This window comes from Ustilaginoidea virens, chromosome 1, assembly GCF_000687475.1.
Source record: "Ustilaginoidea virens chromosome 1, complete sequence".
NCBI classification, from domain to species: domain Eukaryota; kingdom Fungi; phylum Ascomycota; class Sordariomycetes; order Hypocreales; family Clavicipitaceae; genus Ustilaginoidea; species Ustilaginoidea virens.
Window position 1 is genome coordinate 2,244,616 of NC_057316.1, and position 27,515 is coordinate 2,272,130.

A 27,515-nucleotide genomic window follows, 5' to 3' on the forward strand; every position below is an offset into this window, starting at 1 on the left:
TCATTAGTATTTTGCCTCTTTATCAAGATGACTTTCATCTCTGCTGCCAGCACAAAACACATCGTTTTGCAAAGTCAAGATGATTCAATGCCACTTGGTTTAGCAGATAGCCAAGAGACAAAATGAAGCAGGCTGTTACAAAGTCAAGATGATTCAATGCAACTTTATCTAGCAAATATCCAAGAGACAAATGAAGCAGGCTGTTACAAAGTCAAGATGATTCTATGCAACTTCATCTAGCAAATATCTAAGAGATAAATGAAGCAGGCTGTTACAAAGTGCAAGATGATTCAATGCAGCTTTATCTAGCAAATATCCAAGAGACAAAATGAAGCAGGCTGTTATAAAGTCAAGATGATTCAATGCAGCTTTATCTAGCAAATATCCAAGAGACAAAATGAAGCAGGCTGCCGCAGCAGAATACACCATCCCGGGCGTCAAGCCTGTCGTCGCTGGCTGCCAAAGCCCTGCTTCGCTTGGCATCTATCCGCCCACCCTGCCTCTGCCTGCCCGTCTCCGCAGCTCGAACCTCGACTTTTGTCTAGTTCATGCGCGGCGGGCGGGCTGTCGGTCGGGCCAGGGCCAGGGTGCAAGCCGGAATAAGGTCCAAGGCTTATCCTTTTCTTTTTCTTCTTTCCCCCCCCTTTTTTTTTCTTGCGTCGAATCCAGGTGGGCGATTCACAGAAAGGGACCCCGCCGCCGGCTTTTACTTCTCCTTTGGTCGGAAATCACGTGGCAGTCAAGTCTCGCGGAAGGAAAAAGGGTAAATTATAACAACCTCTGCGGCTGGCTGGCTGGCTGGCTGCCGGCCGGCCGACACGTCATGCATCCATCCCATCCTTCAATGCTACGGCGTCACAAAAAGCATCCAACAAATAAATGACGACTCCGTTTTGCAAAGTACCAAATCTCATCTACACAAACACCAAGCGCGACGCAAAACACGCAAAACACATCCCCGCGGGTATCTTTCTAGAATAGCCAAGAAATATATCGGTTGTAAAACTTGTTCCATCCGGTGCTGGCAGCAGCCCGTTGCTTCTGCAGCTCCACAAAGTCGGCCTCCTCCTGATCGACAATGTCCTTGCCGGTGAAGAAGTCGGCCTCGTGCGCCTTGACGCCGCGGCTCTTGGTGAAAATCATGTGTCCAAAAAGCAGGATGAGATACAGAGGAACGCCCAGGTAGCCGGTGATGAAGTTTTGGTAGTCAAAAGTAATGTTGTCCCGGTGGACAAACACGTCAAAGTTCTTGGTCAGGAGAATCAGGCAGCAGAAGAACAGGGCGACGTAGGTGCCAATCAGGCCTTGGGGGGCGACGTAGGGCATCGCGCTGTCGGGCAGGTTCTGCGCCCGGCGGGCCTTCAAAAAGCAAATGTACGTGACCAGGATAGAGATCCACGACAGCAGGCCAAAGATGGTCGTCAGGTTGACAAAGTAGCCAAAAATCTTCTTGGAGTCGTCCGAAACCACCATAAAGGCCAGGCAGGCGAACCCGGTGCACACGGCCAGGGCAGGCACGGGCACGCCGCGGCTGTCCGTGCGGCGGAAGATGGCGGGCGCGGAACGGTCACTGGCCAGGCCGTACAGCGTTCGGCTGGCAATGTACAGGTCCGAGTTGGCGGCCGAGAAGACAAAGACGCAGATGCAGGCGTTGATGATGTGCGGCAGGCCCTGCACGCCGGCAATCGTGGCCGCCACCACGAACGGGCTGGCGCTGGCGCCCGTCGTCTGCTTGTTCGCGAAAGCCAGGCTGGGGGAGTTGTAGGGGACAATCATGCCGACCAAGAGAACGCTGAGGCAGTAGAAGAACAGGATGCGGTAAAAGGTCAGCTTGATGGCCTTGGGGATCGACCGACGCGGGTTCTGGGCCTCGGCAGCCGTGACGCCGACCAGTTCCGTGCCAAGGTAGGCAAAGGTGGCGTTGACCATGACCGACCAGAAACCCATAAACTTGCCGAGGGCGCCCGTCGGGCCGGACTTGTAAAGAACGGCAAAGGCGCCGGGGTCTTTCCAGTACCTGAACCCAGTCGCGTCCTTGTTGGGGCCACCGCCGCAAGCTATGATGAGGGCGAACAGGATGATGCCGACAATTACAATGACCTTGAAGGACGAGAGCCAAAACTCAAACTCGCCAAAAAACTTGATGCCGCCAAAGTAGTTGATGCAGACAATCAGGACGAGAAAGATGGCGACAAACACACCAGGATTCACCTTTTCGCGTGGCACCCAAAACGAGATGACGAGGGAGGCGGCTGTAAGCTGGTTCGGCGTGACAATGATGTACTTCATCCAATACCTGCAGGCAAGAAAAAAAAAAGTTGTCGTTAGCTAAACTTTGCGACCCCCGGGTGTGAATGGGCAGGTATGACGAAAAAAAAAAAAAAAAAAAAAAAAAAAAAAAAAAAAAACTTACGACCATCCAAGAGCAAATCCAAGCGACGGGTGACAGTAGCGTGTAGCGTAACCGGTGAAACCGGCGCTGAGGGGCAACCAAGCAGTCATCTCACCCAGGCCGGCCATAACCATAAAGACCAAAAGGCCGACAAAGGTGTACGAGATGAAGAGAGAACCAGGGCCGGCCTGGGCCAGAGCCTTGCCGGTACCGACGATGAGACCTGTACCAAGAGCACCGCCAATGGCAATCATGGTGATGTGACGAGCCTTGAGGCCCTTGTGCAGCATGGTCTCGGGGTCGGTCTCGAGACCGCGAATCTCGACATTTTCGTACTGGTGCTGCCGAAAACTTCCCTTTTCGGCGTCGCTACTACTTCCATCCCCTTTGCCCGGCCGGGCATAGATGCCTTCAGAGTCCATGTCGACGATAGCGTCCGAGTAATCGCAATCCAAACCGGTTGAATGATTTTTTTTTTTTTTTGCCGAGTCAGAGTCCTGGGGGGAGTGACCGCCGTGCAAGCAAAAGGACGGCCGGATAATAGAAGATGTAGTGAAGAAGCGGCGATGTCTTCAGGAAACGAAGGAGGAAAAAATATTAACAAGCAAGGGCAATTCCACAAAGTTATGCCACGGAGCGAGGTGAGCAAAGACGATGATGGGACGGGGACCGAGGAGGAAGGTTCGACCAAAAGGCTGGGGCTGGCTCCTTCCTGCCTATACGACACGGCAGCTGGATCTCTTGGGGCCTTTAGCGAGGCGAGGCAAGGCGAGGTGAAGGCCAGCGGCAACGAGAACACGCTCAACCACCTTTGCACAAAGCAATTCGCAAAATGCAAGGCTGACACGGAATTGGAAACAGCGCGAGAGACGACGTCTGCCCTCCGGCACCTCCCCGGGGACTAGGCATACTCTTTATAGACCAGACCGCCAGCCCGCGATAACAACGACGCTAGCCCTGGCCGAAGAGGGAAGTAAGTAAGAAGAAAAAAAAAAAAAAAAAAAAAAAAGACCCGCATGATTAGCTGGGGAACCCGTCCAATATTCTTCAGCGTGACACGAACGAGCCTGATAATCGAAAAGCGGGGACCCTTGCTTGAGCCCGGCTCGCTCAACGACGAATAAGGTATAAGGTTGGGTAAGTCGGGAACCCGTCCCCGATGGCTTGGCCGGAGGCCTGGAAGGTCTGGCTGACATGGGGGTTGGGGCGCGCTAGTCATGGTCCGGCCACGGATTACTTGTCCAAAGTTCGTCGTCTGTTCGCCGTCTGTTGTCCATCTGGCATTGGCCAAGGGGGGGGACGGGATGATGGGGGTGATGGGGGGTGATGGGATGATGGGCGGGCGCCCTCCCCGGGCCACGCACACGGACGGCTCTGCTTATCGCGACGAGGCATTTGCATCGCAAGTCCGCGTCGATTCGGCTGGGCCCCCTTTCTTCGTAATGGAGAAACTATGGGGCAGGGGCAGTACGAGCCACAGAAGCACGGATCAACCGCTGGGTCGGTCGGTCAGAAAGACAATCCCTCCCCCCCCCCCCCCCCCTTTCTCGGCAGCAAGTCGCGACCAAGGGCCACGCCATTACGAGTTCCTTTACCAGCATCGCATCGTGGAAGCCAGATTGGGGGGGGGGGACTCGGTACAGCCAGCTGTCTAAGCCAAAGCCGTCAGTCAATGCAACGGGCTTCGACTCGCGACGCGAAAGGTGGAGTCCAAAGTCTCAAACTCAACTTCCGTAGTCGTAGTCATGGGGGGCCAGCGTGGATCAACGACTCCTCCGCCGCGAAGGAACACGTACTATACTTCTTCCATCAGTCCATCTCGTAAGGAGTAACGGGGATCTCGTAAGAAACAAGCCGGCGGGGCCCTGCGGCAAGCTTGCCCGCGACCTGAGCCGCTGATCTCCTCATTGCTGCCTGTTTGGTGTCCTTTTGTTGGCACTAGGGCGCCACTTAATTGCTGGGCGGCCCAGGTTCGTACGAGAACGAAGAACGAAGAACGAAGAACAAACGACGAAGAACGAAGGAACCCCCCAACAACCACCCAGCCACCCAGCCACCGACCCCAAACCCCGCAACACCAAGAACCTTGTTCTAGAAGGTCAAGCGGGGGAGCCAAGGAGGCCAAGGAGCCAAGAAGCAAGTTCGTAGACGAACATGGCAGCAGCAAGCTGATTCTCCAGGGAGCTTCCTCTCTCTCCCCTCTCCCCTCTCCCCTCTCCCCCTTTGACCGTCTTGGACTCTTGGCCCTCCACTTGCCTGCCTGCCCGCCCGCCCGCTGTCGCTGCTCGCCCGAGGCAAAAGGGGCCGCCCTGGCAGCACGGGTTACTGACGCGTCGAGCGTGCCAAGACGCTTCCCCGCGCAGTGGCTGTCTGTGTAGAAAGATGAGGAAAGTTGACCACGAAGAAGAATTGAGCCCCGTCGCAATCGCGGAGAGGAGACTGAGAAACAACGACGGGGGCGAGGCAGAATCATCAGCCACCAGTTTGTAGCGTTGCATCAGACGTATGTGGTAAAAGGCAGGCTGCTCCGCTCCGAACCACGCGCGAACCACTATGTAATTAGGCCGGTTTCAGAGAGGTGGGGTTGCTAAGGTTGGGGAATAAGCTTCAATTGATGAACACGACAGCAGGTGTGGCAGGCAGCTGGCAGGCAGCTGGCAGGCAGCTGGCAGGCAGCTGGCAGGTCGCCGGGCATGGGCATGGGCATGGGCATGGACATGCGCAGCATCACGCGACCAGACCGACCAGACACATTGAACTGACGCCTCTCTCGATCAAACCAAGTCGACCTCTGCTCGCGTTTCAACAGAGTCTGGTGCGGTCTGCTTCCTCGCGCACGCCGAGAATCCGCATATCTGGGCGCTGCAAGCCCGTTGCCGCCGCACAATCAATTTGCTCTTCGCGGATAGCGCTTGAGCCCTTTGCTCCACGCTGTATTCGCAAAAACAAAAAAAAAAAAAAAAAATGCTGGTGCCTGCTGGCAGCCTGGAGGTACATGCATGGTACATGGTACATGGTACGTGGTACATGCATGGCACGCTGGCCGCCAGACGGCTTGTTCCCTGGGCAAGATCCGGGGGACCCCAATCCACCACCCATCCATCTATCGGCGGGAAGCTTGTTCCGGAGTGTCCGAGGCTAAGCTTGTCTGAGCCGCCCCTCCCCTTGGCCCTCCTCGTGCTGGGAGGGGCCCCAGTCTGGGACTCCGTCGACACCGGGGATTCCAGGCACGATGGCAGTTGATGGAACCCCAGAGTTGGCTGTCGCTGAAACGAAACACGTTGACGCAGCAATTGTACGGAGTGCTTGTACGTGCATGTATTTTCCCATCACGGATTGATTCTTGGTGTGTCGCGCCATGGTGGGGCTTGGCTTGGCCAGGAATAGAGCGGGGCGGCGCTTCATTGCTTTTCCTGTCACCGTGATGGAGTACGGAGTAGTGAGAGCACTATGTACCATTCATTCTCCTACTATAATTAGTTTACATATAAATGGAAAAAAAAAAGGAAAAAAAAATATAGTGAGGTTCCATTAGAGACTGACCTCTGTCTGTTGCCCATTGTCCTTCTATAATTAGTCCACATCGTACTGTACTTTGCCAGACCGGCAAGCCAACAGACAATCTTGTCATCGTTGTTGCATACACGTAATCTTCATATCGTCGCATCAATTATATAGTGTCAAAGCTCCCGAGATAACAGAAGACGGTGAGATTCCGCCGCACAGGTTCATGCCAATACTGCGATTCCCTTGGTACGCTGCTACCTATGCATTGGTCGGCCACGTTGCCATCAAGTTGATGGCATCAACTACCCGAGGTACCTAGACATCGCAGCAGGCATCCAGCTCAGACCAGACACATAGCAAACAAAATTCGTGCTTGTCCAGCTCATGCTGGCCCGGGCCACTGCAGCAGGCACCCGTCGCTACCGCTGCACGCGCAATCCAGTCAAATCCTTCAATAGAAGGCTGCCGCTGCTGCCCCGTCATGTCAACTTATCGGCCGCATTGTCCCCCGACTCATTGTAGCCTAGCCTACAGAAATGCTCAATAGAATCGAGGCTTTTGGGCGCACATTCGTTACTAATTAAAAGACCAAAAGCGGACTGGCCATTCACCCGCCTGGCGGAATCCAACATGGGAAAAAGGGCAAAGGCGCAAGCAAAACGCCTCGTCAATTCTTGTACTGATAACGCGACATGGTTTTTGCGGGGATCCGTCTGCCCTTTGCAGACAGTGTTGATCAAAGTCCAACGCCCAAACGCCACATGCTTCACGTAAATAGCAAGAACGGGCAAAAAGAAAAAAAGGAAAAGGAAAAGGAAAAGGAAAAGGAAAAGGAAAAGGAAAAGGAAAAGGAAAAGGAAAAGGGCAGGAGGGCTCCGTTACTTGGTGACCCGGAGGTAGTACACTCCGTTTGCGTCAGGCACATACTTGACAGTGGCCGTATCGGCAAAGAGAGAGGCAAGCTCCCTTTCGCTGCACATGACGGCTCCGTAGCTCAAGTCGCGCATGGCCGATCGCAGCAAGGCGGCCTCGCCGAAATGGCTGTGGTCGCGGACCATGACCGTGTTGGACAAGATGACGGAGATGAGGGCGAAGAGGAGCTGCAGGCCCATGACGAGGCCGAGAATGAGATGCACGTAGGACCAACGGTTGATGTCGAGGGTGATGCCTTTGAGGGGCATCTGCCCCGTGGCGTTGAGGTTGCTGTTGGACTGCGCAGTGGCCAGGATGACGCCTGCCGCAAAGGCGCTCGTGGTGTAGCCCATGCATTGGTCGTAGCCGTTGCATGCCGACCCGATGAACGTTTCGGCCGGGTAGCTCTGGAACTGGATGCGGTCCGAGTCGTTTGTGCCGAGCGGGGAGGAGCCGTAGCCTTGAAGGGCAATGGCGGCCGGGGCCATGAGCTTGACCGTGTCGCCGAGGTTGTGTTCGGGGATCCAGGCATTCACCACGGGACCTACGCTGACGTTGCACCTGTAGAACCAAGGGTCCGTCAAGGACGCCTCAAAGACGGACATCATGCTCCACCCGACGTGCTGATCCTTGCGCGGGTCGACGGTGAATGTGGTTTGCAGAGGCCCGTTCCTGGTGGGGATCTTGTAGGTGCTGTTCTTGCCATCGGCCACGGTGATGGCATCCTGGTCCCCGGCGCCGCCCTGGGTGACCGGCCATTGCTGGCACGTCGACGACGTGGCCACCGAGCGGTTGGTCGCGGCCATCAGGTAGTATGATGCGTTGGGAGGCGTCGACTCGTAGAACCAGGAGTAGCACGTCGTGTTTTGGCACGAGATGGGGGAACTGTCCGGGTTGAAGATCGATCCTGGCTGGGGAGCCACGACACCGTTTGGCGTGGAGAGAACACCGGCGGCCAAACCAACCAATCCGTAGCTGCGGCGCAAGGGTTGAGAACACATCAGCAAGTCGTCTTCTCAGCCATCAGATGTTTTTCGAGCGCAAAATCCACCCCGGGAGCACTGACCTGTTGGCCGTATATCGCAGCGCATTGTCGGTTTGGCTTTGGGAGGTGTGATTGCCCGAGGCAAGTTTCAGCGTTTGAAGAGTCGACAGGTCTGGGATGGACACGATGCCCGGCGTGGTGGGAACGATTTTGTCGGCACCGTTGACGTTGTATACCAGACCAAGAGTCGCGAGACCAATTTGAGCGGCCTGATCCCGCTCCTCATTAACAAAGAATGCACAGTGTCGATTTGCATGCCCCAATTGCTGGGGACGTCCCCTCGACCTACCACATTGATGCACACCCAAAAGACGACATAGGCCCGGAGCGAATATCGTCGCGAGATGTACAGCAGCCGCACCATTCGACTAATGTTTTCGCTTTGAAGTATCAGGTCGACCTGGGGGGGTTTCACAACTGTCAGACGCCCGCGAGGCAACTGTCTTTTTGCCGCTCACGACGATCACAACGCGCAGGGAGAACCATACCTCCCGTGGCCGCCATTCCTTCAGGCTCAGAACCCACCATCGCAGCGTGGCGACCATGTGCTTCAGGGAGCTGGCGAGGTTCAAACTGAGGAGAATCGTTAGCCCGACAATCAGGGTGTTGAACTCCTTCTTCTTGGCCGTGACCATGGCCGAGCGGCGCGAGTACTGCCAGAGCACGATGTAGATTGAGGCACAGAGGACCAGCGTCACAACCCATCGTGACAGGCAGGCGCCCAAGAGTTTCCGAAGCTGGCGTCCCTTGTGAAGACGCTCGTAGGTCAAGCTGTGCGCTTGCCGGGTCAACCGAGGCGTCTCGAACGAGTTGTCAGAGATTGCCTCCCTGGGGCCTTCCTTGTCTGAACAAGTCATGGCTGCGGAGTATCATTACATTGCCTGCGAGATGGCCCGGGTCCGGTGCGAAAGAAGGGCAAGGAGGAAGAGCCGAGTGACAAAGATGAGTTTCGAGAGGTAGGACAGGTAGAGTAGAATGCTTGCGGGAGGGGACAAGAGCGGGGAGCCGTGTGACATTTCAACCCTCATGTCCCTCATGTCCCCTCCAGCTCAGACCATTTATTGGACGCCGAGTTGTAGGGGCCTTGCTGCCTGCGTAAGCATCGGGCTGGATTGATGGATGGACCCCACCGACTCTCTGGTCATTGGTAGTTGTTGGTGGTGCATCCCATCGATGGGGGTTCCGTTTCGGGAGCTCATTCGTCATCGTTGAAAAGCGACTTGGTTCTTGAAATCGAGAGATGGCGTTTGTCACGCCTCGTGTGGCCGTCTGCAGAATGCAGCTGAGCAACAGCTGAGCAGAGCCAGATGGCGATTGGGCGGCCGGATCTGTTGTGCTGGAATAATCAATGCACACGGGCTGACCACTTGACGACGGCGAAGTCCACGCAACGTCAGTCGCCCATGCATTCGATATTCAACCATGCAATAAACTACTCCGTACCTAATGCGCTGGGTCAGTTTAGCGTATCAACCTGCAGGACCGGGGGGCCGAGGGGGCGGAACGGCGGATGCATTGGTCGAAACAGTCCGATCATTCGATGCAGCCAACATGCGAAGCTGATTCGGCGCCGAATCCGTAGTGCAACGAAAGTAGGGACACAATTGGATGATGGGCAGCCACTGTAGCGGCGCCCTGGCTATGCCACTGCGTGTCGTCTCTCGAGCCTCGACTGGTTTGGGAATAAATGCCGGTTGGTAGATGAAGCCGCAAACTTGGGGGCCGTTGATCTTGTTGTCAGAGAGAAGCGGAGCTTCGCTTGCGACGTGCGTGGCAAGCGGCAAGCACGTAGCTGGCTCCCGCTTTCCCTCTCTGACAAACAACGAAGCCGTCTTGTGGAGACACTTACAACACTTTTTTTATCACATTGAACCAACATTGATAAAAAGCTCAGCTCGTTTAGCGTCGAAAGGTACGCCAAGGTACGCGTACATACCACAGGGCGCGCTGCACTATGAATTGGTTCATTTTTTTCTTCTTTTTTTTTTTTTTTTTGCCGTTTCACACATGTGAGGATCGGCCCCTGTAATTTCCTATCAGAGCTGTAGCGCTAGCTTTTCGTGGCTGCTTTGAGTGAGCCCCACTTCGTAGGAATCATCAACAATTAACCTTCGCATTTGGACATTTATTAGCCATTTAACCGAGGAACACTAGCACTCGGGGAAAAGCGGTGAGATTCTGCCCACCGTACTCCGTACTGGTCAACGCAAGGTTTAAACGCAGCAGCGGGTTTCTGGATGCACAGCAGCAGCACATGCAGCTGAGTTCTCTACATGGAACCTGGCACAAGGCACGGACAACATCGTCGCCTCACTACAGTACATCAGCAAAAACAGAAGATGCACATGCAGCGTTTCGTGCATTTTTCTGTGCAAAGAGACTTCCCCAACACTGCCTATAATATATCACACTTTATCTCCCTGAGACGGGGAAGACTATTAAAGTAGTAGTGCTGCTGTGCCGCTGCCGGAATTGGCTGATTTTCCCGGCCCACACTATTTCACCCAGCCCTTGCTAGACAATCGAACCATGCCGTCTTTCCTTCGCAGTTGGCCATTAGGAATCTACTCGGTTGAATCGGTTACCCCCTTTTCTTCATTGCGCCTGAATCATGGCCGGCACCGCCACGCAACTTGGGACATCCCCGTCATGTGCAGTTGGTTGGTGCTGTCGATGACTCCGTTCGATTCGTCCGCCGCCCGAGACAACGCCTCCTGCTGTACTGTATCGCCAGACGGCACTCGAATGCTCGGAAAATAGCAGCACCATATTGAAGTTTAAAACATTAGGCTTCCGGCTGGCCGAACTCTTTGAGCTGGCGAGATGAGACTGCAAAGTTCCAAACCCCCGGGGCCGTAGATAACACGCGGTCGAACATATATAGTAAGTTGATGTTCCTGTCCTGTTCTCTTGCCTTGCCTGACCTTTTTGTATCCCCTAACCCGCGATAGTGCGCTACATCATTACCCACATCGTCACCATGAAAGTTCTTCGTCTCGCCCCCATCGGTCTCGCGTGCCTAGCCTACGCAACACCCCCTGCTGCTTCAGATGGCGGCATCAGCCCCCTCGGAAGAGCCGTGCCCTCTGATCCCGAACCCCAAATCTTCATTAATCTCTCTACAGAGGAATTCCTGCAAAAGCGGAAAGAACTGCGCGAGTCACAGACGACAGGCTTGCAGAGGCGGCATTTATATGGCCTAGAGGTGGCTAATGGTCATTTTGAACAAGCGAGGATGGAGACGCTCCACGAGATATGTTGTCGAAAAATTGGAGAGTCCGGTTATCACGCTTACGGAGCAAGTTGCTTGCGTAACTTGATGAACCTTTCCTGCGGCAGGCCTGAAGGACCCCTTCGAGATAGGAAGGCTACAGAAATGTGTCCGCAGGGTCAAGTCTGCAGGGAGTTCCAGGCGTGGAACTTTCGAAACAACAGGGCTACATTCACACACTGCGTAGAAAAAATCAATGTCAAGCGTCGACAATTCAACGACCCCAATGGGGTAAAGTACATTGGAGAGTATCAACTTAGCGGGATGAAATTGGAGGATTTGATGGTCGCAATGGAGGAACATGCAGTTGCTGACTTTGACTTCTCGGGCTCATCATCATCCGCGGGGCAGCAGCATAAGCACAACGCTCATAGCTGGGCTTGTTTTGGTTGCAGATATGGGACGCTAAAGATTACGCATTGGAACAGTCCGGCGGTTGCTTTTGCTTCCACGGCATTTGTGGATTTTTAGATTCCCTGATTGCCTACCTAGGGTAGTTATCTTGCCGTGTTGCTGCTTGATCAGATTTGACCCTCATTCTGCGAATTGACACACCTCGGAGCCTTGGACGCGTTGCAGCACGGGAAGCATTGGGGAATACTTTCGTCACCGGGGCTGACTCTACGATATTTCCAAGAAAAAAGAAAAGAAAAAAAAGAACAAAAGAACAAAAGAGCCAAACAGCCCAAAGACCAAAGAAACAAGGAAACCCGCCCCAAGCCACGTCTAGAATGCCCAAACTCCACGCGCCAAGAAGATGCAGATGCGATGCGTGACAAAGAAAACAGAACAGGCCGAGCTAGTTGATGCTCTCGAGTTCGCTCGCCTTCACAATACAAGCCCCCCCCCCCCCCCTAGCACAACTTCAAGCAGCGCCGTTTGATGCGGCACCGCCCTGCACATCGCCTGTCGCAACTTGACCCCCAGAGCGGTCGCCCACTTGGTCCTGCCGCAGCGCCCTTTCTTTTGCTCGCGCCGTGACTTTGCCGCCCAGCACCTGCTCCCTCGTGACGCCGAGCTTGTCCTCGTCCAGGCCCATGGAGCGCATGAAGCGGAGGGTGGCGCTCCATTCCTGCTGCTTGCGCGCGTTGTCCCAGCCGAGTTCCTCGGCCAGCACGTCAATCACGCGCGGCAGCGCGTGCAGAGCGGCGTCCACGTCCAAAAAGGCGAGTCGCATTCGGCGGGAGATGACGTCGGCGGCGGTGCACGCGGCCTCGGCGCGGACGGCGTGGCGGACCTCGGCCTCGACAAAGGGGAACCGAGGCGCCAGGCGGGCTTCGGAGCCCGGCGTGGCCACAACGCTCCAGGCGCGATCGCCGTAGTTGGTGGCCAGGTGGTGGGCGACGTCGTCGTCGATGGGGTACAGCTCTTTGAGCTGGGAGGGCAGAGCGGTGGAGTAGCCGTGGGCGCCGATGACGGGCGTCGTCAACGTCTTGCACGAGCCGTTGGCGATGAAGCCCGGAAGCTGGGAGCCGCTAATGTCGGCAAAGGCGGCGGATCGAGGAGTCAGGTCGAACGTCTTGATGGCTTCGTCCACGGCGTCTTGGGCCATCTGCCGGTAGGTGGTCCATTTGCCGCCAGCGCAGGTGAGGAGACCAGAGGCAGAGACGGTTACGAGGTGGGAGCGGACCAGAGATTCGGTGCTGCCTGCCTTGGGGTCACGCACAAGAGGGCGAATGCCTTGCGACAAGTTAGCTCTAGAACGTTCCTCTGTACTTTGGTTTCTCCATTCACTCATCCAGGAAGGGGGGGTGGAGACGTGCAACGGGGTTTTGTACATGGATAAAGGGGTGGGCAAACTAACCAGACCAGGTAGCAAGGATGTCATCGCGGCTAAGAGCGCTCTCGGGAGCCAGAAGCTTGCTGACCTCCTTCAGGATGAAATCCACATCGTCCTGTCGCGCGACGGGCTCTCTCTCCACTTCACAGGCGTTATCGGTGGTTCCGGCAACCGTCATCCCCTGCCAAGGCAAAACGAAGACGACTCGGCCGTCGGAAGTAGCCGCATCCAAGATGCCCATGCCCTTGGGACACAGCTTGCCGGAAAGCATGACGTGAGCCCCAGAGGCAGGAGCGACGATTGCCTTGCGCTGGGGGTCGTCCATGCGCTCAATGGCGTCGGTGAAGGGTCCGGTGGCATTGACGACTCCCTTGGCGCGAACCGTAAAGACGCCGGCAGCTCCTTTGTCGTCGCCCATCAAGTCGCGCACTTGGACGCCGCATATCCTGCCGCTGGCGTCCTTCTCGAGCCCAGTCACGTCCACGTGGTTCAGGACGGTGGCACCGTACAGAGAGGCAGTCAGGGCGAGGGAGACGTTCATCCTCGAGTCGTTGTGCTGGCCGTCGTAGTAGACCAGGGCGCCGACCAGGTTATCCCGCCGCAGGAGGGGGAAGGATTCAATGGCCTTGGTTCGGCTGAGCAGGTAAGAGCTTTCCAGGCCCTGGGATCCAGCCAGGAGGTCGTACATCTTGCAGCCAGCCCAAAGATACGGGGCCTGGAACCAGCTCTGCAGGGGAAGCAGGATGGGCAGCGAGACGGACAGGTGAGGCGCAATGTTCAGAAAGCCCTTTCTCTCTCGGAGGGCCTCGATGACGAGCTCGAGCTGGGGGTAGTCGAGGTTCCAGACGGCCTTTTCGAGGTATCGCACGCCGCCGTGGACGAGCTTGGTGCTCTTGGAGCTCGTTCCGGCCGAGAAGTCGTCCCGCTCGACGAGGGCCACCTTGAGGCCGCGGGTGACTGCGTCCAGGGCGATGCCGGTCCCGGTGGCCCCGCCGCCAATGATGACGAGGTCGTATTCGGCATCCTCTCCGTCTTGACCGTTGCGCCTCGTCAGCTCAGCGAGCTGCTCCTTGCGGCTCTTGATGGCTGGGAAGGAAGGAGGGACGATCCTCCCGGCGGCGTCTCGTCGCACGGGCACGAGAGCTTTGTCGTGGGACAAGTTTTTGTAGGCGCGAGAGTAGATGACGGAGCCTCCGACAGCGACGACTGTGACCGCAGAGGCGGCGGCGAGGGGACGCCAGAGATGATGGAGGCGAGATGCCATACGTGCGCGCTGCTTTCGAGAGAAGGGAAGGGGAAAAAATATGAGTAACGTCCTCTCGGAGGAGAGATTGAGGGCACTTTTCGTGCTGTCTAGTCTGATTCCCTTCTCGTGCTGTCTAGTTTAGGTTCTAGGTTCCTTTTTATTTGTTAATTTTCAAATTTGTTTTTCGTGATGGTGTTGGGTGTGATTTGTAGAACTGGAAGAGGGAGCGTCGGGACCCTAGGAAGAAAAAGTCGGTCGGTAGGAAGATGCAAGGTTCTGAATGTATATCGACAGTAAATAAGAAATTACAGAAATGAAAGGAGAGAAGCAACGTCGAGCCGAATATAAAGATTGCCAAGCAACTAGGAATTAACGCCGTCGCCCTGGAGCAGTATACTCAGCCAGGATGTCAGACAACAAAAAAAAAAAAAAAAAAACGGAGACGAACTTGGAACGCCATCGGGAATTCGTCGGTGTTCAGCGCCGAGGTGGTGTGGGCCTCGGATCGTTTCGCCCCGGCGCTCTATCCAGAATCATCACGAGTCGGGCAACCGGATCGCTGGGGGGAAGGGGGCAACGAGGTTCTCGGGAATAGCCCCGTCGTGGGAAACAGCAGTCTCCTCTACTTTGCACGTCGTGATGCGAGCTGCGTCAGCTCTGAGAGTTGTGCATTGGCAATTCAGATGCGTCGGACATGCCATCAGACGAATTTCCTCCGCCAGAGTCGACATTAGGGCGGGGGGGAGGGGGGCCCCTGCGCCGCGGCGTTGCGTTAGCCAATCAGGGATGCACGTGCCACGCTGGCGCAAGGCTCCGTATGCAGGTCGGTGTTGCAACACCGAGGCATGGTGGGCGACGTACCGAGCCGATTCCGGAGTTGGATTTGGATCAAGCTGAACGGTGACGTATTACCAGCTCCAGTCCCTATTCTCGGGCAGCTCCTCCCAAGCCTCTGCCACACATTGGCAAAATGGCACACCCTTCACACCCAACTCACCCATCACTTTCAGCCACTTTGCCTCGCTGACCACAAGCCACTCACACCCACAGCCAGCCAGCGTCTTGTCACAACCGGCCTTTTCCTTCCGCCGCCTTACCTTGTGCTCCCCGCTCTTCTAGAACATCGTCTGCGGCCTCCCGTGGCCCGTGGCGCCTGCTAAAACTAGCGTCTTCGGCAACTCGTCCCAACCTCGCGGCATAATAAAGTCCTTTGCTGACATGGGTTGCTGCATGGCGGTGCACGACGAGTACACGAGGCACTGAAAGCAAAGAATTCCTTCCATAAAGGAATCAAAGCGTCTGACTATTGTGAATTGCCTCGAAACGCGCTATCCAAGTCCTCATTCCCACGCAACTCATGCCTCGTGACAAGTGTGTAACATCGCTCGCCATGTTTATGCCAAGAAATTCCCCGTCGCATGCGTACATGTACCGTTCAAGTCGTGAGAAACATAATTCCGTATAAACCCAGCATAAAAAGAGAAAAAATAAAACAAAATACAACGCCGTTTGCACCCAAGACATTACTTTTCCTTGATGACCCCGGATTAACAAGGGAACAAACGCAATTGTAATTCCAATCGCATGCCATCTGAAAAGCGTGTCGCGGCGACAATCAAAGTCAATGCCGCAGCGCGGTTCACACGCTCGAGTCACGGGAATTGTACGTGTTGGACCATACGCTGCGTCGGGGCTTGAGGAGTCGGTTGAACCCCAGGTAAGGGGAGTTGATGGGTGATTCTCCAGAATAGATAAAGAGGTCATAGAGACCGCCACCAGCCAGACAGCCGAAGAAGGGGGCGACCATGGGGATCTGTCCAGTACGTTAGTCTCTCATCCATCATGTATTGATCCTCGGATGGACAAAGGCACCCCAGCCTGCAAGGAATAACATGAGCTCATACCCAAAAATAATATCCTCCAAAGGAAAACACCTCATGGCCATAGCCAATCATGTACGAGACCAGGCGAGGCCCAAAGTCACGAGCCAGGTTAATAGCATAGCCAGTTTCCCAACCGAAGCAGGCACCGATGCCAAAGATGAGGAAGAAGAGGCACAGAGGCATCAAGGGACCAGCGCCCATGTTTGAGCTGTCGGCCAAGGCAAAGATGACAAACTGAAGAATGGTGCTGGCGAGGAACTCGGAAAAGAACATGCCGGTTCGCGTCATGAACTCTGCAGGGTACGTGCAAAAGACGCCGGCCGTGGCGTGGGGGCCGCTAACAGTTCTGATGCCTGGACCGCCCTCAAACGCATCAATAGCAGACTTGTAGTTGCCGTAGACGATCGCAGCACCCGCCATGGCGCCAAGCAGTTGGGCCAGGAGATAGACGGGGAATTTCCGCCAAGGATGGCCGCGGTAGACGCAGTTTGCCAATGTGACGGCCGGGTTGATGTGACCGCCAGATTTGCCGCCAACGTAGACGCCAAACATGACGCCGATACTTTGGCCACGTCAGCCATGGCTCGAGGTTTCTCGGGGGTACAACTTGGCACTTACCCCCATCCCCATGAAATACTCTGATAGTCGCCCTTTTTGTTGTTGCTGAGCACAACCTGGGCAACAACACCGTCTCCAAAAAGAATAAGCACCATGGTTCCGAAAAACTCGGAAAAGGCATCTTGCCAGATGGATCGGACACGCGGCCATCGAAGCTGATTCTCGGCGGGGATCATGTCTTGATCCCGTGAAGGGTCGTCAGGAGGAACAGATCCTCCCATGGCGGTAGAGATAATCGGGGCAGTCTTGTTGAGAGAGGATTCCGAAGCCGTGTATGGTCTCTGACTCTGAGGAGGTACAGACATGACTGTTCCGAAGAGGTTAAAAACACAGGATGATGGAGCGAAGAGGGAAAGGTCAGGGAAGCAGGGGATAGTATATGGGTTGACTTGAAGGAATCTCTGGACTATAAAGAGGCCGCGGAATGTTGCGTGCCGAGGGGGAGCGTACTAAAAGCCAAGGATGGAGATTATGAAAGAGCGAGCCGGATGAACGGACCAATTCTTACAAAGAAAAGGGTTTCCGGTGAGGGGAGGAGCCGACTCTTATGTATCCAACAGCGGCTCAGGGATATGGAGGCATCTGCCGTGGTAAAGGAAGAAAAGGCCGATAGGGCCAGGTTAAGCAAGCATCTGTAGGGCAGATGTGAGACGGGACCCGGAGAATAGCGCTCGGGTGAGAGACCTGGCAGGCTGGGAAGCCTCGAAATAGACGTAGCAGAAGAACGGAAGAAGAGTAGAGTGGGAACTGCGAAGAGGGTCTTTGAGTACTGGGAGGGTCTTGGCCCCGGAGTGTGTCCCTGATCTTTGATCTGGCTTGGGTGACGGCGGGGATGGTGGTTGCGACATACATATATATCTTTTCAAGGGCATGGAAAAGAAAAAGGGGGAAAAGAGAAGGAAAAAATTATGAGGAAGAAGAAAAGCATCACCGACGACTCGCGAGAGAGCAAGGCTGAAAGGTTCAGTGCAATGTCGTGTTTCGCGGATTCGGGCTGCAAGCGCGAGGGCAGAAGTCAAGAGTCAGAGTCAGGGTCAAGAGCTCAAGGTCGGCGACAGCGACGGCGACCAGACGGCCCGAAGGTGCCACTGACGCCAAGCAGCAAACCTTGAACCGCAACCATTCCAGAAGCATGCCGTCCTTCCTGTCTTGGATGCTGTGTCACGGCTTGCTCGCCCGCTTTCCGGGCATTCTTGGCTTGCTTGGCTGGCTGACTGACTGACTGACTGGCCGACTGGATCGACTGGACCGACTGGACCACCGACTGGACCACCGACTGGACCGACTGGACCGACTTGGCCGCACAGGATCCAGTGTTTCGCCCAAGGTGGCGGCGATGCTGCAGCGGGAATGCGCATTGCGGGGAGGGCAAACAGGCGCACAGGTTTGCAGGACGGCCAGAGGAACCAGTTCCGGGCAATCCGCCCCCGATGCATGCATGTGTGTGTGTGCGTGTGCGTGTGCGTGGCGTGGGCGTGTGCGGGCCTGGAGGATCGATCTAGCTTGGGACATAATAATGGAGATGTTGACGGCGGTGTCAAATGGCAAATGCAACCAGCCATTGGACGGACGCATGAGCAAGGAAGAGAGAAAGGAGAAAGGAACCAGACAAGAGGTCATGAGGTCGCCCCGCTTATGTGGGGCCAGGGCTCCACACCCCACACCCCGCTGCAGAAACTTTTCCTACCAGGTGTTGCTGGCGTCGTGTTGCTCTCAATTGATTGGCCTTTTAGGGCGGTCAGGGTTGACAAGCAGCCAGCCTTGCATTCAGAACGGAGACACACGACACGAAACGAAAGGATAAAGTCCCTCAACGAGAACGGCTAGAAGTGTGGATGGATGGATTTCCGCTCCAGTTTGCGAGTTTGGCCCCGCCAAGCATCTGGAAACCACCGGCGAATCATTCCGAGCGATTCTTTTTTTGACAGAATATCCCAGGGACCTGTCGTCTTCAACGACGACCCGCAGCTTTGATTCCCTTGACTGACAGATCACGCCGATACTGCGGTTATGCAGCAGCTTCGAATCCTTTCCAAAGATACCCCCCCTGCCATGCAGGCTTCCCCCTCGGCCCCTCATGTCCATGCTGCTACAGTAATGCAGGCTGGGGATAGGATCGGATGATGCAGACGTATTCCGCATAACCTGCTTCGTCATTGGCTGTAGCCCGATTGCTTGTTTCGAAAGGCGTGATTCAGGGATTCAGCCATGCCAAGTTCGTCCTGCTTCAACATTCGGAGACACCACGGCAGTGCAAGTGCTACCCCTTGAGCCATGACGCTGCCGCTTTGCAAGCCGAGCCAACAGCTAGCCGACGAGCCTGTAGGATGGTGATCCGTTGCAACCCGTGCACACCTGCTCTTATCCCGTGCTGCGGTCCCAATTGACGCATTGGGCGTACAGATGCAGTGTGAATACGTCTACGAACGACCGACGCTTTGGTTGCTTCGAGCTCGAGTAACATGAGCCATCGGTTCATCTCGCCTTTGACATCAGAAGGCCCCCTGCATGCGGTACTACCCTTCGGGCCATGATGTTTCTGTTGAACCTACAAGCCGAGGTAGTAGCCGGTAGGCACTTCAGGCGATCCATAGCACCCGTCGTACACCTGCTTTACCCCGTGCGCCCCGTTTGCCAAGATGCCGTTCGAACACGCCAATGAGGCACATCGCTCATCAACCGCATCAAGCAACCAAGGATGGATGGGCCCTGCCGCCCTGGGGTCCTGGATGACACTGCAGGATTGAAAGTCACTACAGGAGACTAAACGACGCCATTTGCCGCGGCATCGCACAAGCTTTCCCTAGCCACTGCCCGGGAATCTTGGAAGAAAACGCCTCAGCGGCGAACTCGCTAAACTGAATCGGTACCATTGTTCCTTTCCTGCATGAGCAAAAGAACAAGCTGACAGCCGAAAGCCAGCCGTCAGACGGATGGGTCCCTTGCCCTCGTTGCCTTGCGGACGGATGTACAGGCCAACCCCGAGCACTTACTGCTTACTACTCTCTAGGCAGGCAGGTAGGTCTCTAGCCGGGTGGATCTACATATCAGCTTATAATACTTGACGAAGACGCAAAGCCCCATTTGCCGAGGTAGATATTCCAGGTAGATAGATATTCGAGGTGCGGCAGTAAACTCCCTGCCGAGGTAGATATTCCAGGTAGATAGATATTCGAGGTGCGGCAGTAAACTCCCGGCTGCCGCTCCGCGAGACGAAATCCTGCCGCAAATACGAAATGAGCGAACGAGAAGAGTATCGCGACGATGAGGAACGAGCTGGAGAAGTTAGCTGATAATGAAAGGGCCTTTTCGTTTTCCCGCGGGCGAACGAATCGAGGATGAGAGGGTGTATGTAACTTTGTCCTTTCCGTGTCAGCCCCGGGCGCAAACCTTTGTCGGGCGGGCTCCGTCCTGGTGCGCCAAGACCTTGGCAATTCTGCCATTGAACGGAAAAATGACCCTTGGCTCGGAGAGGGGCATCAGCACGTGTGACTCGGGGGAAACCTGCGAGGGCATCCCACTTGTTGGACCAACCTAGGATAGGCAGGTTTGTGGCAAAATACCGACTGATACCAAGAGGCCTGCCTGTATTACCGTTACGATTGCAGGTTCATAAGGGGCACTTGCTTGTGTGAATATTGTTCCGTCCCGTCGTCACAAGCATCGTTTGCTTGCCTTTCGGGCCTGGTCTTGCATAGACCATCTCGCCTTTTGCAAGAGCCGGTAGCACCTCGACCGCCTCGTGACAGCAGATGGGCAAGCTGAAACAACGCGGCTCCGTTCCGGGATGCATTTTTTTTTTTTTTTGTGACTCGAGTAGAAACGGTCCAGGCTTTGGCGAGACCCCGAGTTGACAGACTTTGCACCTTTTGTCTCCATCCTGCTCGCTGCACCGCAACGACGGAATGTAAGAGTCGATGTATCCATCCACGTGGAAGGGGTCCCTCAGAAGCGAGCCTCGGGTCTCAAACACCGAATGCATGGGTGACACGGTATCGGTTGGCGCCTCTCGTGCACGCCAATTGATTCAAGTGCTCTCCGTAGTGGCCCCGTTTCATCGTGACCGACACGTGGGTCTCCCACACGCCGTCTTCGCGGCCGCTCGAAAAGCTGCGTTGGTACAGTAGCAAGATGGATGCAGGACCCGAATCTGGCTGCCTTGCTTTGCATTTGTTCGAGGTGAATCTGGGAAACGATTGATCCAGAGGGGAAAAAGACAAGGCTCACGCGGCATGAATAATGCTGAATTGAATTGATGAATGCTGGATTTAACCGGGTTACCCAGAAGCTTAAAGACTTCAAAGTCATGCTGGTGGAAATCTCTTCCATGATGATGATGATGAGGGTGGGGTGTGGGGTTGCATCCCCTCGCTGCCCCTCATCACCCCGCACGCCCGCCAAAGTCGCCTTGCCTTGCGCTCCAGAACCCTAAAAAATTAGGTCCGTGTCGTGTCGTGTAGTGTCGCTGAGGCTCACCCCCCGTTCGTTCATCCCATCCCCCATCCCCCGTCTCGGAAACGCAGTTTTTATTCGACATTCATCAGCATGGCAGCGATCCTCTTGGCGGATGCCGAGTCGGAATCGGATTGCTCCTTCAGCCCACGCACGCCAAACACCGCCAGCTTTCTCTTTCCATCACCTGGCTGAGGTGTCTCCGCATCCCGAGCAAGAGGGAACAAAGAGGAAAAGCTTCGCCATTTATTTGCTGGCTGGGTTATGGCCCCTCTCCAAATCGTCGCCTCTCCATCCGACCCCGGTCTGTGCCGCCCCCACGGGCTCAATTCGGACCCCATGTCCATGTGAAAGAGCCCTTCCGGCGCGAACCGTCTACTCCGTAGAGCATCTTTGAATCCTTTTCTTTTCCCTTCTTCTGCTGTATTGCGCCCCCCCCTCCTTCCACCCCCCTTCCCCCTTCCAACTTTGGATTCCACGGCGCATCCGCCCCCCCCCGCAATCCGCCTCCTCTCACCAGCTGAACACTTGAACCGCCTCTTGAGCCGCTTCCAGGCCTTGTCGGCGTCGAAGCTACTTTCGCGTTCGATTTCTGAAAAAGCGCACTTCTTCCGAAAATTGAATGCTCTCTTACATACTTTTATAACAGCTTTTACGCCAAAGCACACGGCCCATTGTCACCATGCCGTCTTCTACTGCCAACACCTTCATCGGTGCCATTGACCAGGGCACCACCAGCTCTAGGTTCCTCATTTTCAACAAGCATGGAGAGGTGGTCTCACTGCATCAGATGGAATTCAAGCAGATTTACCCTCACCCTGGGTGAGCATCTCCTGGGAAATTTTAAACGGAATCATCCATCTTCATCAAATGGCATGCAATTTGACTGACTGACCGGGACCACTCGCAGTTGGCACGAGCATGACCCTGAAGAGCTCATTTCTTCCGTGGAGAAATGCATCGACGGCGCCGTCCAAAAGTTCGAGACGCAGGGCCACTCCCGCGAGCACATTGTCGCCGTAGGCATCACCAATCAGCGGGAGACTACGGTGGTCTGGGACAAGACCACCGGAAAGGCCCTGTACAACGCCATTGTCTGGACTGATACCCGCAACGTGGAAATTGTCCGTCGCCTCAAGCATCGCATCGGATCGGGAGAGCTGACCCAACGCTGCGGTCTTCCCCTGTCTACGTATTCATCTGTGGGTCGGCTGCTCTGGCTTCTGGAGAATGTCCCCGAAGTACAGAAGGTGTACGATCAGGGCAACCTCGCATTCGGTACCGTCGACTCGTGGCTGGTCTACAAGCTCAATGGCGGCGCTGCCGGCAACGTCCATGTCTCCGACCCCTCCAACGCCTCACGTACAATGTTCATGAACATCCACACCCTCAAGTATGATTCCGAACTGATCGACTGGTTCCGCCTCGACCCTAAAAAGGTCGCGTTGCCCAAGATTGTTCGGTCCGCCGATGCCGAGGCATATGGCTGCTTCGCCAGCGGCCGCCTCAAAGGCACCAAGATCACGGGATGCCTGGGAGACCAGTCTGCTGCCTTGGTTGGTCAAAAGGGATTCGAGCCTGGCCAGGCAAAAAACACGTACGGTACCGGGTGCTTCCTGCTGTACAACATTGGCGACAAACCCGTCATCTCCTCTCACGGCCTTCTGGCTACCGTCGCGTTCGATTTCGGCAAGGGCAAGACCATGTATGCTCTCGAGGGCAGCATTGCCGTCGCCGGCTCCAGCATAAAGTTTCTGGTTGACAACTTTGGTTTCATCGAGTCGTCCTCCAAGCTCAGCGCGTTGGCGGAAACGGTCGAGGACAATGGCGGCTGCACCTTTGTGACCGCCTTTAGCGGTCTCTTTGCTCCTTACTGGATCGACGATGCTCGAGGCACCATCTTTGGCATAACCTCCTACACCCAGCGGGGACACATTGCTCGTGCCACCCTCGAGGCCACCTGCTTCCAGACGAGAGCCATCCTCGATGCCATGGCCAAGGACAGTGGCAAGCAGCTGGCCGAACTCGCCGTAGACGGCGGCATGTCCAACTCTGATCTTATCATGCAGGCAAGTCCCCCCCCCCCGCGTAAACCAAGTTTCACTCCCCACCGTTTCTCCAGCAGTTACGATTCGGACGCATTGCTGACGCGCACCTTCTTGCCAGACTCAATCCGACATCATTGGCATTCCCGTCAACCGACCGGCCATGCGGGAAACAACGGCTCTTGGTGCTGCGATAGCCGCTGGCTTTGCCGTGGGTGTTTGGGACTCCTTTGAAGACCTCAAGGACGTCAACACAGAAGGTCGCACAATGTTCAAACCGCAGATCTCTGCTGCTGATGCCAACAAGAAATTTGAGCGATGGGAAAAGGCTGTCCAGATGAGTAAGGGCTGGTCCTCGTAGGCAGTGTCGGGGGCCGCCGAAGACGTGTTTCACGAGATCAAGTCAATGTAAATAGCATGGTGGTGCTTCACGAACCGACTCCAGGCCGCCGCCAGGCGTACTATCCGTGGGGATTTCAACAAGCGCATTTGGCAAGTGGAGCCTCGCGTTCCTGAACGTTGATAGCCCGGTAGCGAACGGCATGCATGTGCCACGAGAGAGGGTAAGACGATGCGAAGAAGAGGTCTCCTCTCGTTTGGTCTTGTCCTTGGGAGTCATGCAAGCACTTGGCCACAGGTGGACTTGGTCACCTTTGAGCTCCTCGAGGACGAATTAGGGGGTTCTCTGTAATTGACATTATCCAACTTGCTGGCTTGCATCTGGCTCAGTCGGAGATTGCGTTCAAGAAAGGCCATGCCTAACATCAGGGACAATTTGGAAGAGCTGGATTGGGGGGAGCGGGTAGGAGATATCTAATATAGCCCCTCCGTACGGAGAACATAATACTGCTCTTTACAAGCCCAGCCTGTGCTTGCTTGTTCGGGGTGGCTGGTTGTACATGGGAGGAATTAGTCAGCCGCTGCGCGAGTTTCGGTGAACAAGCGAGACCGTTTCCTCCAAGCCGTTAGGTTACGTTACATACGTTACATCCCGTTGCATTCATCCGTGAAATCCACAAGCTGAGACTGGGCTTTCCTTCACTCTGGCTTGAGCGCAACTTGAACGCCGTTCGTTTCAAGGTCAACTGGTTGCAAAAGTCTCACGGTGCTTTTCCGTCATCCATTGGCTTGAATGACGGAATTCGTGCATTGCCCGCATGAATGAAATCTTCAGCTGCCGTTCGGGTCAAGCCAAGGTCCGTCTCTGCGAGCCAGATATCCCCCAACCTTGGCCGACCGTCACGCGCAGCCCCCCCCCCCCCCCCTGGAACCCACGTCCTCGAATCAGTCGATATACTGGAACAAGGAAGCCCACGTCTACTTCATGAACTGCGAGTGCGGAAAGCCATGGGGTGAGAATGGCAGGCAGAAACGCAGCCGAGGATGAATCCAACTCGGTGCTTAGCAACGACGACGGCGAATCGAGTGGCGGCGGTGATACGACACAACGGGATGGCCCCGCGGCTGCAGGGCACAAGAGAAAAAGGCAAAAGCACCAGAAAACATCGTATGCGCCTCCCTGTTCCATCCGACGTTCGACTGGGCCCGCGCATGTTCATGTACTGACCAGGTGTTTTCATTCAGTTGTGAGTTGTGCAAGGCCAGAAAGGTCAAGTGCGACAGAGCCGAGCCTGCGTGTTCCTGGTGCGCTCGGCACGACCGGCCCTGCGTTTATCTCGCAAGACAGAAGCCAGGCAGCCGCATTGGCTTTGCTCTCGAACTGGAAACCAAGATCAACAGAGTCGACGCTCTCCTCCAGACTCTTTGGCGACGGGTTGAGGATCATATTGCTAATGATCACGGGCCCCAGTCGCATACTCTCGCGACAGCTGTGAGCAGCGGAAACGGCAGCAACCCGGCTCAGCTCGATGGTTACGGCCACGGGACCCCTGGAACCATCCGGCATGACCTTTCAAGAGGAGCTTCAGTCACCCAGCCAGCAGCCCTTGCGAGACCACCCTGGCTCAGCGGTGACGCTCCTGAAACCCTTCAACAGCAATCTTCCTCAGTAGATTTCGCTACAAGAAACGCCTCGCTGCCCAATCACGACGAATCCTTTACACCGGCGTCGCGCTTACGTCCTGGGCGCAATGGGTCGACGGGGCTTGGGCTTTCTGCAGGGAGCGACCTACCTCCGCAGGACATGATTTACACTCTTGTTGACCTTTACTTCAAGCATTGCAATACTTGGTGTCCAATTCTTGATCGAAAGACAACGTTTGGGATCTTTTTCGGCTCAACTTCAATGAGTGAAGTCGATCGAATACTTCTGCACGCAATCATGGCAACCACGCTGCGCTTTCTGAAGGACTCACGATTGTCCCCAGAAATGCGAGCACACTACCACGCGGTTTCGAGGCATGCCGTCATGATTTACGCAATGGAACATGTCAGCATAGAGGCGCAACGTGCCCTCGTCATTCTCGCCCTTGATGAACTGGGCACGTCAACCGGTCCACGCGGCTGGAACATGTTGTCAATACTGGCTCAGAACGTACGGCAACTGCACCTTGGCGAAGAAAGCAGCCTGCATCTATCTGCAGACGAAAGCGAGCTGCCAAGCGCCGGACCCGTCCGGAAAGTTGCAATACCCCAGCCAGACTCGTGGATAGAGGATGAAGGCCGCCGGCGACTGTGCTGGATGGTCTACCTCCTTGATCGGTACGCAACGATTGCAACAACAACGTTTGACTTTATGCTTGACGATGGGAAAATGAACAGGGTCTTGCCGTGTTCATACGACTTGTTCTCCAGAAATGTTCCAGTGGAAACTAGTGTGTTGGATCAGACGACAGGTCAACAAGGCGCGACGGGATACGCCGTGAATAAACCTGAAAATCTAGGTAGCTTTTCCTACCATTGCCAGATACTCAGGACGATGAGCAAGGTGCACGACTTTTTAAAAGCTCCCGTCGACGTCACGTGCTCGGCAGGAATGGCTCGTTGGCGAGGTACATATCGATCCCTCGATGCCGCGCTCAACAGTTGGCTGCAAAGCTTGCCGAGCGAGTACAGCAGGATCTCGGCCCTTTGCCACTCGGACCCTGCCAGCCGGGTAGCGAACTGGTTCATGTTGCACAGTGCCTACGTTACCGCGGTTGTGCGCCTGCATTCATCGGCGGCGTACCCAAGCGTCAGATCACCGATATCTGCTCCCTCGCACTACGCCATGCAGAGATGCCTTTCCGCAGTCCAAAGCTTGCGAGATATAACGCAAGATGTGTTTGAGGCCAACGGTCTGGATCTTGTCGGCCCGCCGTTTGCGTTCTCCTTGTGGACAGCAGCTCGGTTATTGATTGTTCACGCGGCCACGATGGGCGGTCCTGTGGATGCCAAAATCGACTTCTTCATCGAAATCTTGGGTCACGTGGGGAAATACTGGCAAGTGGCCATCAGCTACGCTAGGATTCTGGCAAGAGTTGTGCAAAGAGCGCGCCGGGGAGAAATGGGCTTGGGGGCCATGAGAAGGTCAGCATTCACAGTATTTTTTTTTTTTTTCAAGTGATATTTCCCATTTCCAGAGCCATCGGGATGCTGACGAAACTCGTCACGTAAGGAATGCCCATGAGCTGGTCCAGATGGCATCGGCCACCAGAAGGTCGGGGTTGGATGACACGGCGTCGCAGTCTGTGCGTCTCCGGGAGCTGGACAGCGTTGACGTCTTTGACTTTTTCCACTATCCCACGATTTCGATCCCGGCACCGAAACCGACGACGCAGAACGGCCGACAGGTCCCGCATCACCCGCAGGGACTGGTGACCCTCGGGAGCGATGAATGGAGTGATGGGGCGGTTCCGGACCCGGCCTCTGACTGGCTAGGCTGTTGAAAGAAGGGAGAAATGGCCGCGGCACATTGCCGTGGAGGATGACCGATAAAGATGCTGAATATATCAAAGGATGTGCTCGGGACGTGTAGAATGCTGCGATTGATGCGGATTTCGACGGCAAGCACCGTTGTTGGTGGCAAAATACTGCTGCTGCTGTCGATGTATAGATTCCGCAATGAATGCCAGCACTGTCGGGACTTTTCCGTTGGTTTTTTTTTTTTCCGTTTCACATGCCACTTGGGTCCTTGCGTGCATGGCCGCTGCTACATACACCCCCCTACCCCTAGCTCACGTCACCCCAGAGTTCCCCACCTCGGCGCTCTGTCCCCTCTGTCCCCGGGCTGTCAAACGCCCGCTCCGCACCACGCACTGACCAATCAGGACGCTTGCAATTGCAGGTCGACAACCAACCTCGGGCCTAAGAACCGAGGCAGAAGTCTAGAGTCCCAGACTTTGTTGGACAGACTTTGTCACAGACTTTGTCACAGACTTTGTGAACGGGTTCCAACGCCAGTCCCAACTGCCGCTGTTTCCCAT

At 55.4% G+C, this 27,515-nt stretch overlaps 7 protein-coding genes across 7 annotated transcripts; 3 read left to right on the plus strand and 4 right to left on the minus strand.

The window, feature by feature from the left end:
* Positions 1 to 972: 972 nt before the first annotated feature.
* Positions 973 to 2,814, minus strand: UV8b_00398 (uncharacterized protein; the record flags this gene model as incomplete). Its single annotated transcript, XM_043137896.1, has 2 exons — positions 973 to 2,296; positions 2,414 to 2,814. 2 exons carry the CDS (start codon positions 2,812 to 2,814, stop codon positions 973 to 975), a joined length of 1,725 nt encoding a protein of 574 aa, XP_042993830.1.
* Positions 2,815 to 6,777: 3,963 nt separating this feature from the next.
* UV8b_00399 (uncharacterized protein) lies at positions 6,778 to 8,713 on the minus strand (the record flags this gene model as incomplete). The annotated part of the gene is made up of 4 exons (XM_043137897.1): positions 6,778 to 7,786; positions 7,878 to 8,065; positions 8,146 to 8,256; positions 8,345 to 8,713. 4 exons carry the CDS (start codon positions 8,711 to 8,713, stop codon positions 6,778 to 6,780), a joined length of 1,677 nt encoding a protein of 558 aa, XP_042993831.1.
* Positions 8,714 to 10,836: 2,123 nt separating this feature from the next.
* Positions 10,837 to 11,598, plus strand: UV8b_00400 (uncharacterized protein; the record flags this gene model as incomplete). The annotated part of the gene is made up of 1 exon (XM_043137898.1): positions 10,837 to 11,598. One exon carries the CDS (start codon positions 10,837 to 10,839, stop codon positions 11,596 to 11,598), a length of 762 nt encoding a protein of 253 aa, XP_042993832.1.
* Positions 11,599 to 11,992: 394 nt separating this feature from the next.
* On the minus strand, positions 11,993 to 14,171 carry UV8b_00401 (uncharacterized protein; the record flags this gene model as incomplete). The annotated part of the gene is made up of 2 exons (XM_043137899.1): positions 11,993 to 12,807; positions 12,932 to 14,171. 2 exons carry the CDS (start codon positions 14,169 to 14,171, stop codon positions 11,993 to 11,995), a joined length of 2,055 nt encoding a protein of 684 aa, XP_042993833.1.
* A 1,621-nt stretch (positions 14,172 to 15,792) lies between these two features.
* On the minus strand, positions 15,793 to 16,959 carry UV8b_00402 (uncharacterized protein; the record flags this gene model as incomplete). The annotated part of the gene is made up of 3 exons (XM_043137900.1): positions 15,793 to 15,966; positions 16,058 to 16,598; positions 16,655 to 16,959. The coding sequence occupies 3 exons, from the start codon at positions 16,957 to 16,959 to the stop codon at positions 15,793 to 15,795; spliced, it is 1,020 nt and encodes a 339-aa protein (XP_042993834.1).
* Positions 16,960 to 21,788: 4,829 nt separating this feature from the next.
* UV8b_00403 (uncharacterized protein) lies at positions 21,789 to 23,512 on the plus strand (the record flags this gene model as incomplete). The annotated part of the gene is made up of 3 exons (XM_043137901.1): positions 21,789 to 21,928; positions 22,017 to 23,175; positions 23,273 to 23,512. 3 exons carry the CDS (start codon positions 21,789 to 21,791, stop codon positions 23,510 to 23,512), a joined length of 1,539 nt encoding a protein of 512 aa, XP_042993835.1.
* A 997-nt stretch (positions 23,513 to 24,509) lies between these two features.
* On the plus strand, positions 24,510 to 26,978 carry UV8b_00404 (uncharacterized protein; the record flags this gene model as incomplete). The annotated part of the gene is made up of 3 exons (XM_043137902.1): positions 24,510 to 24,658; positions 24,736 to 26,619; positions 26,708 to 26,978. 3 exons carry the CDS (start codon positions 24,510 to 24,512, stop codon positions 26,976 to 26,978), a joined length of 2,304 nt encoding a protein of 767 aa, XP_042993836.1.
* Positions 26,979 to 27,515: the final 537 nt, after the last annotated feature.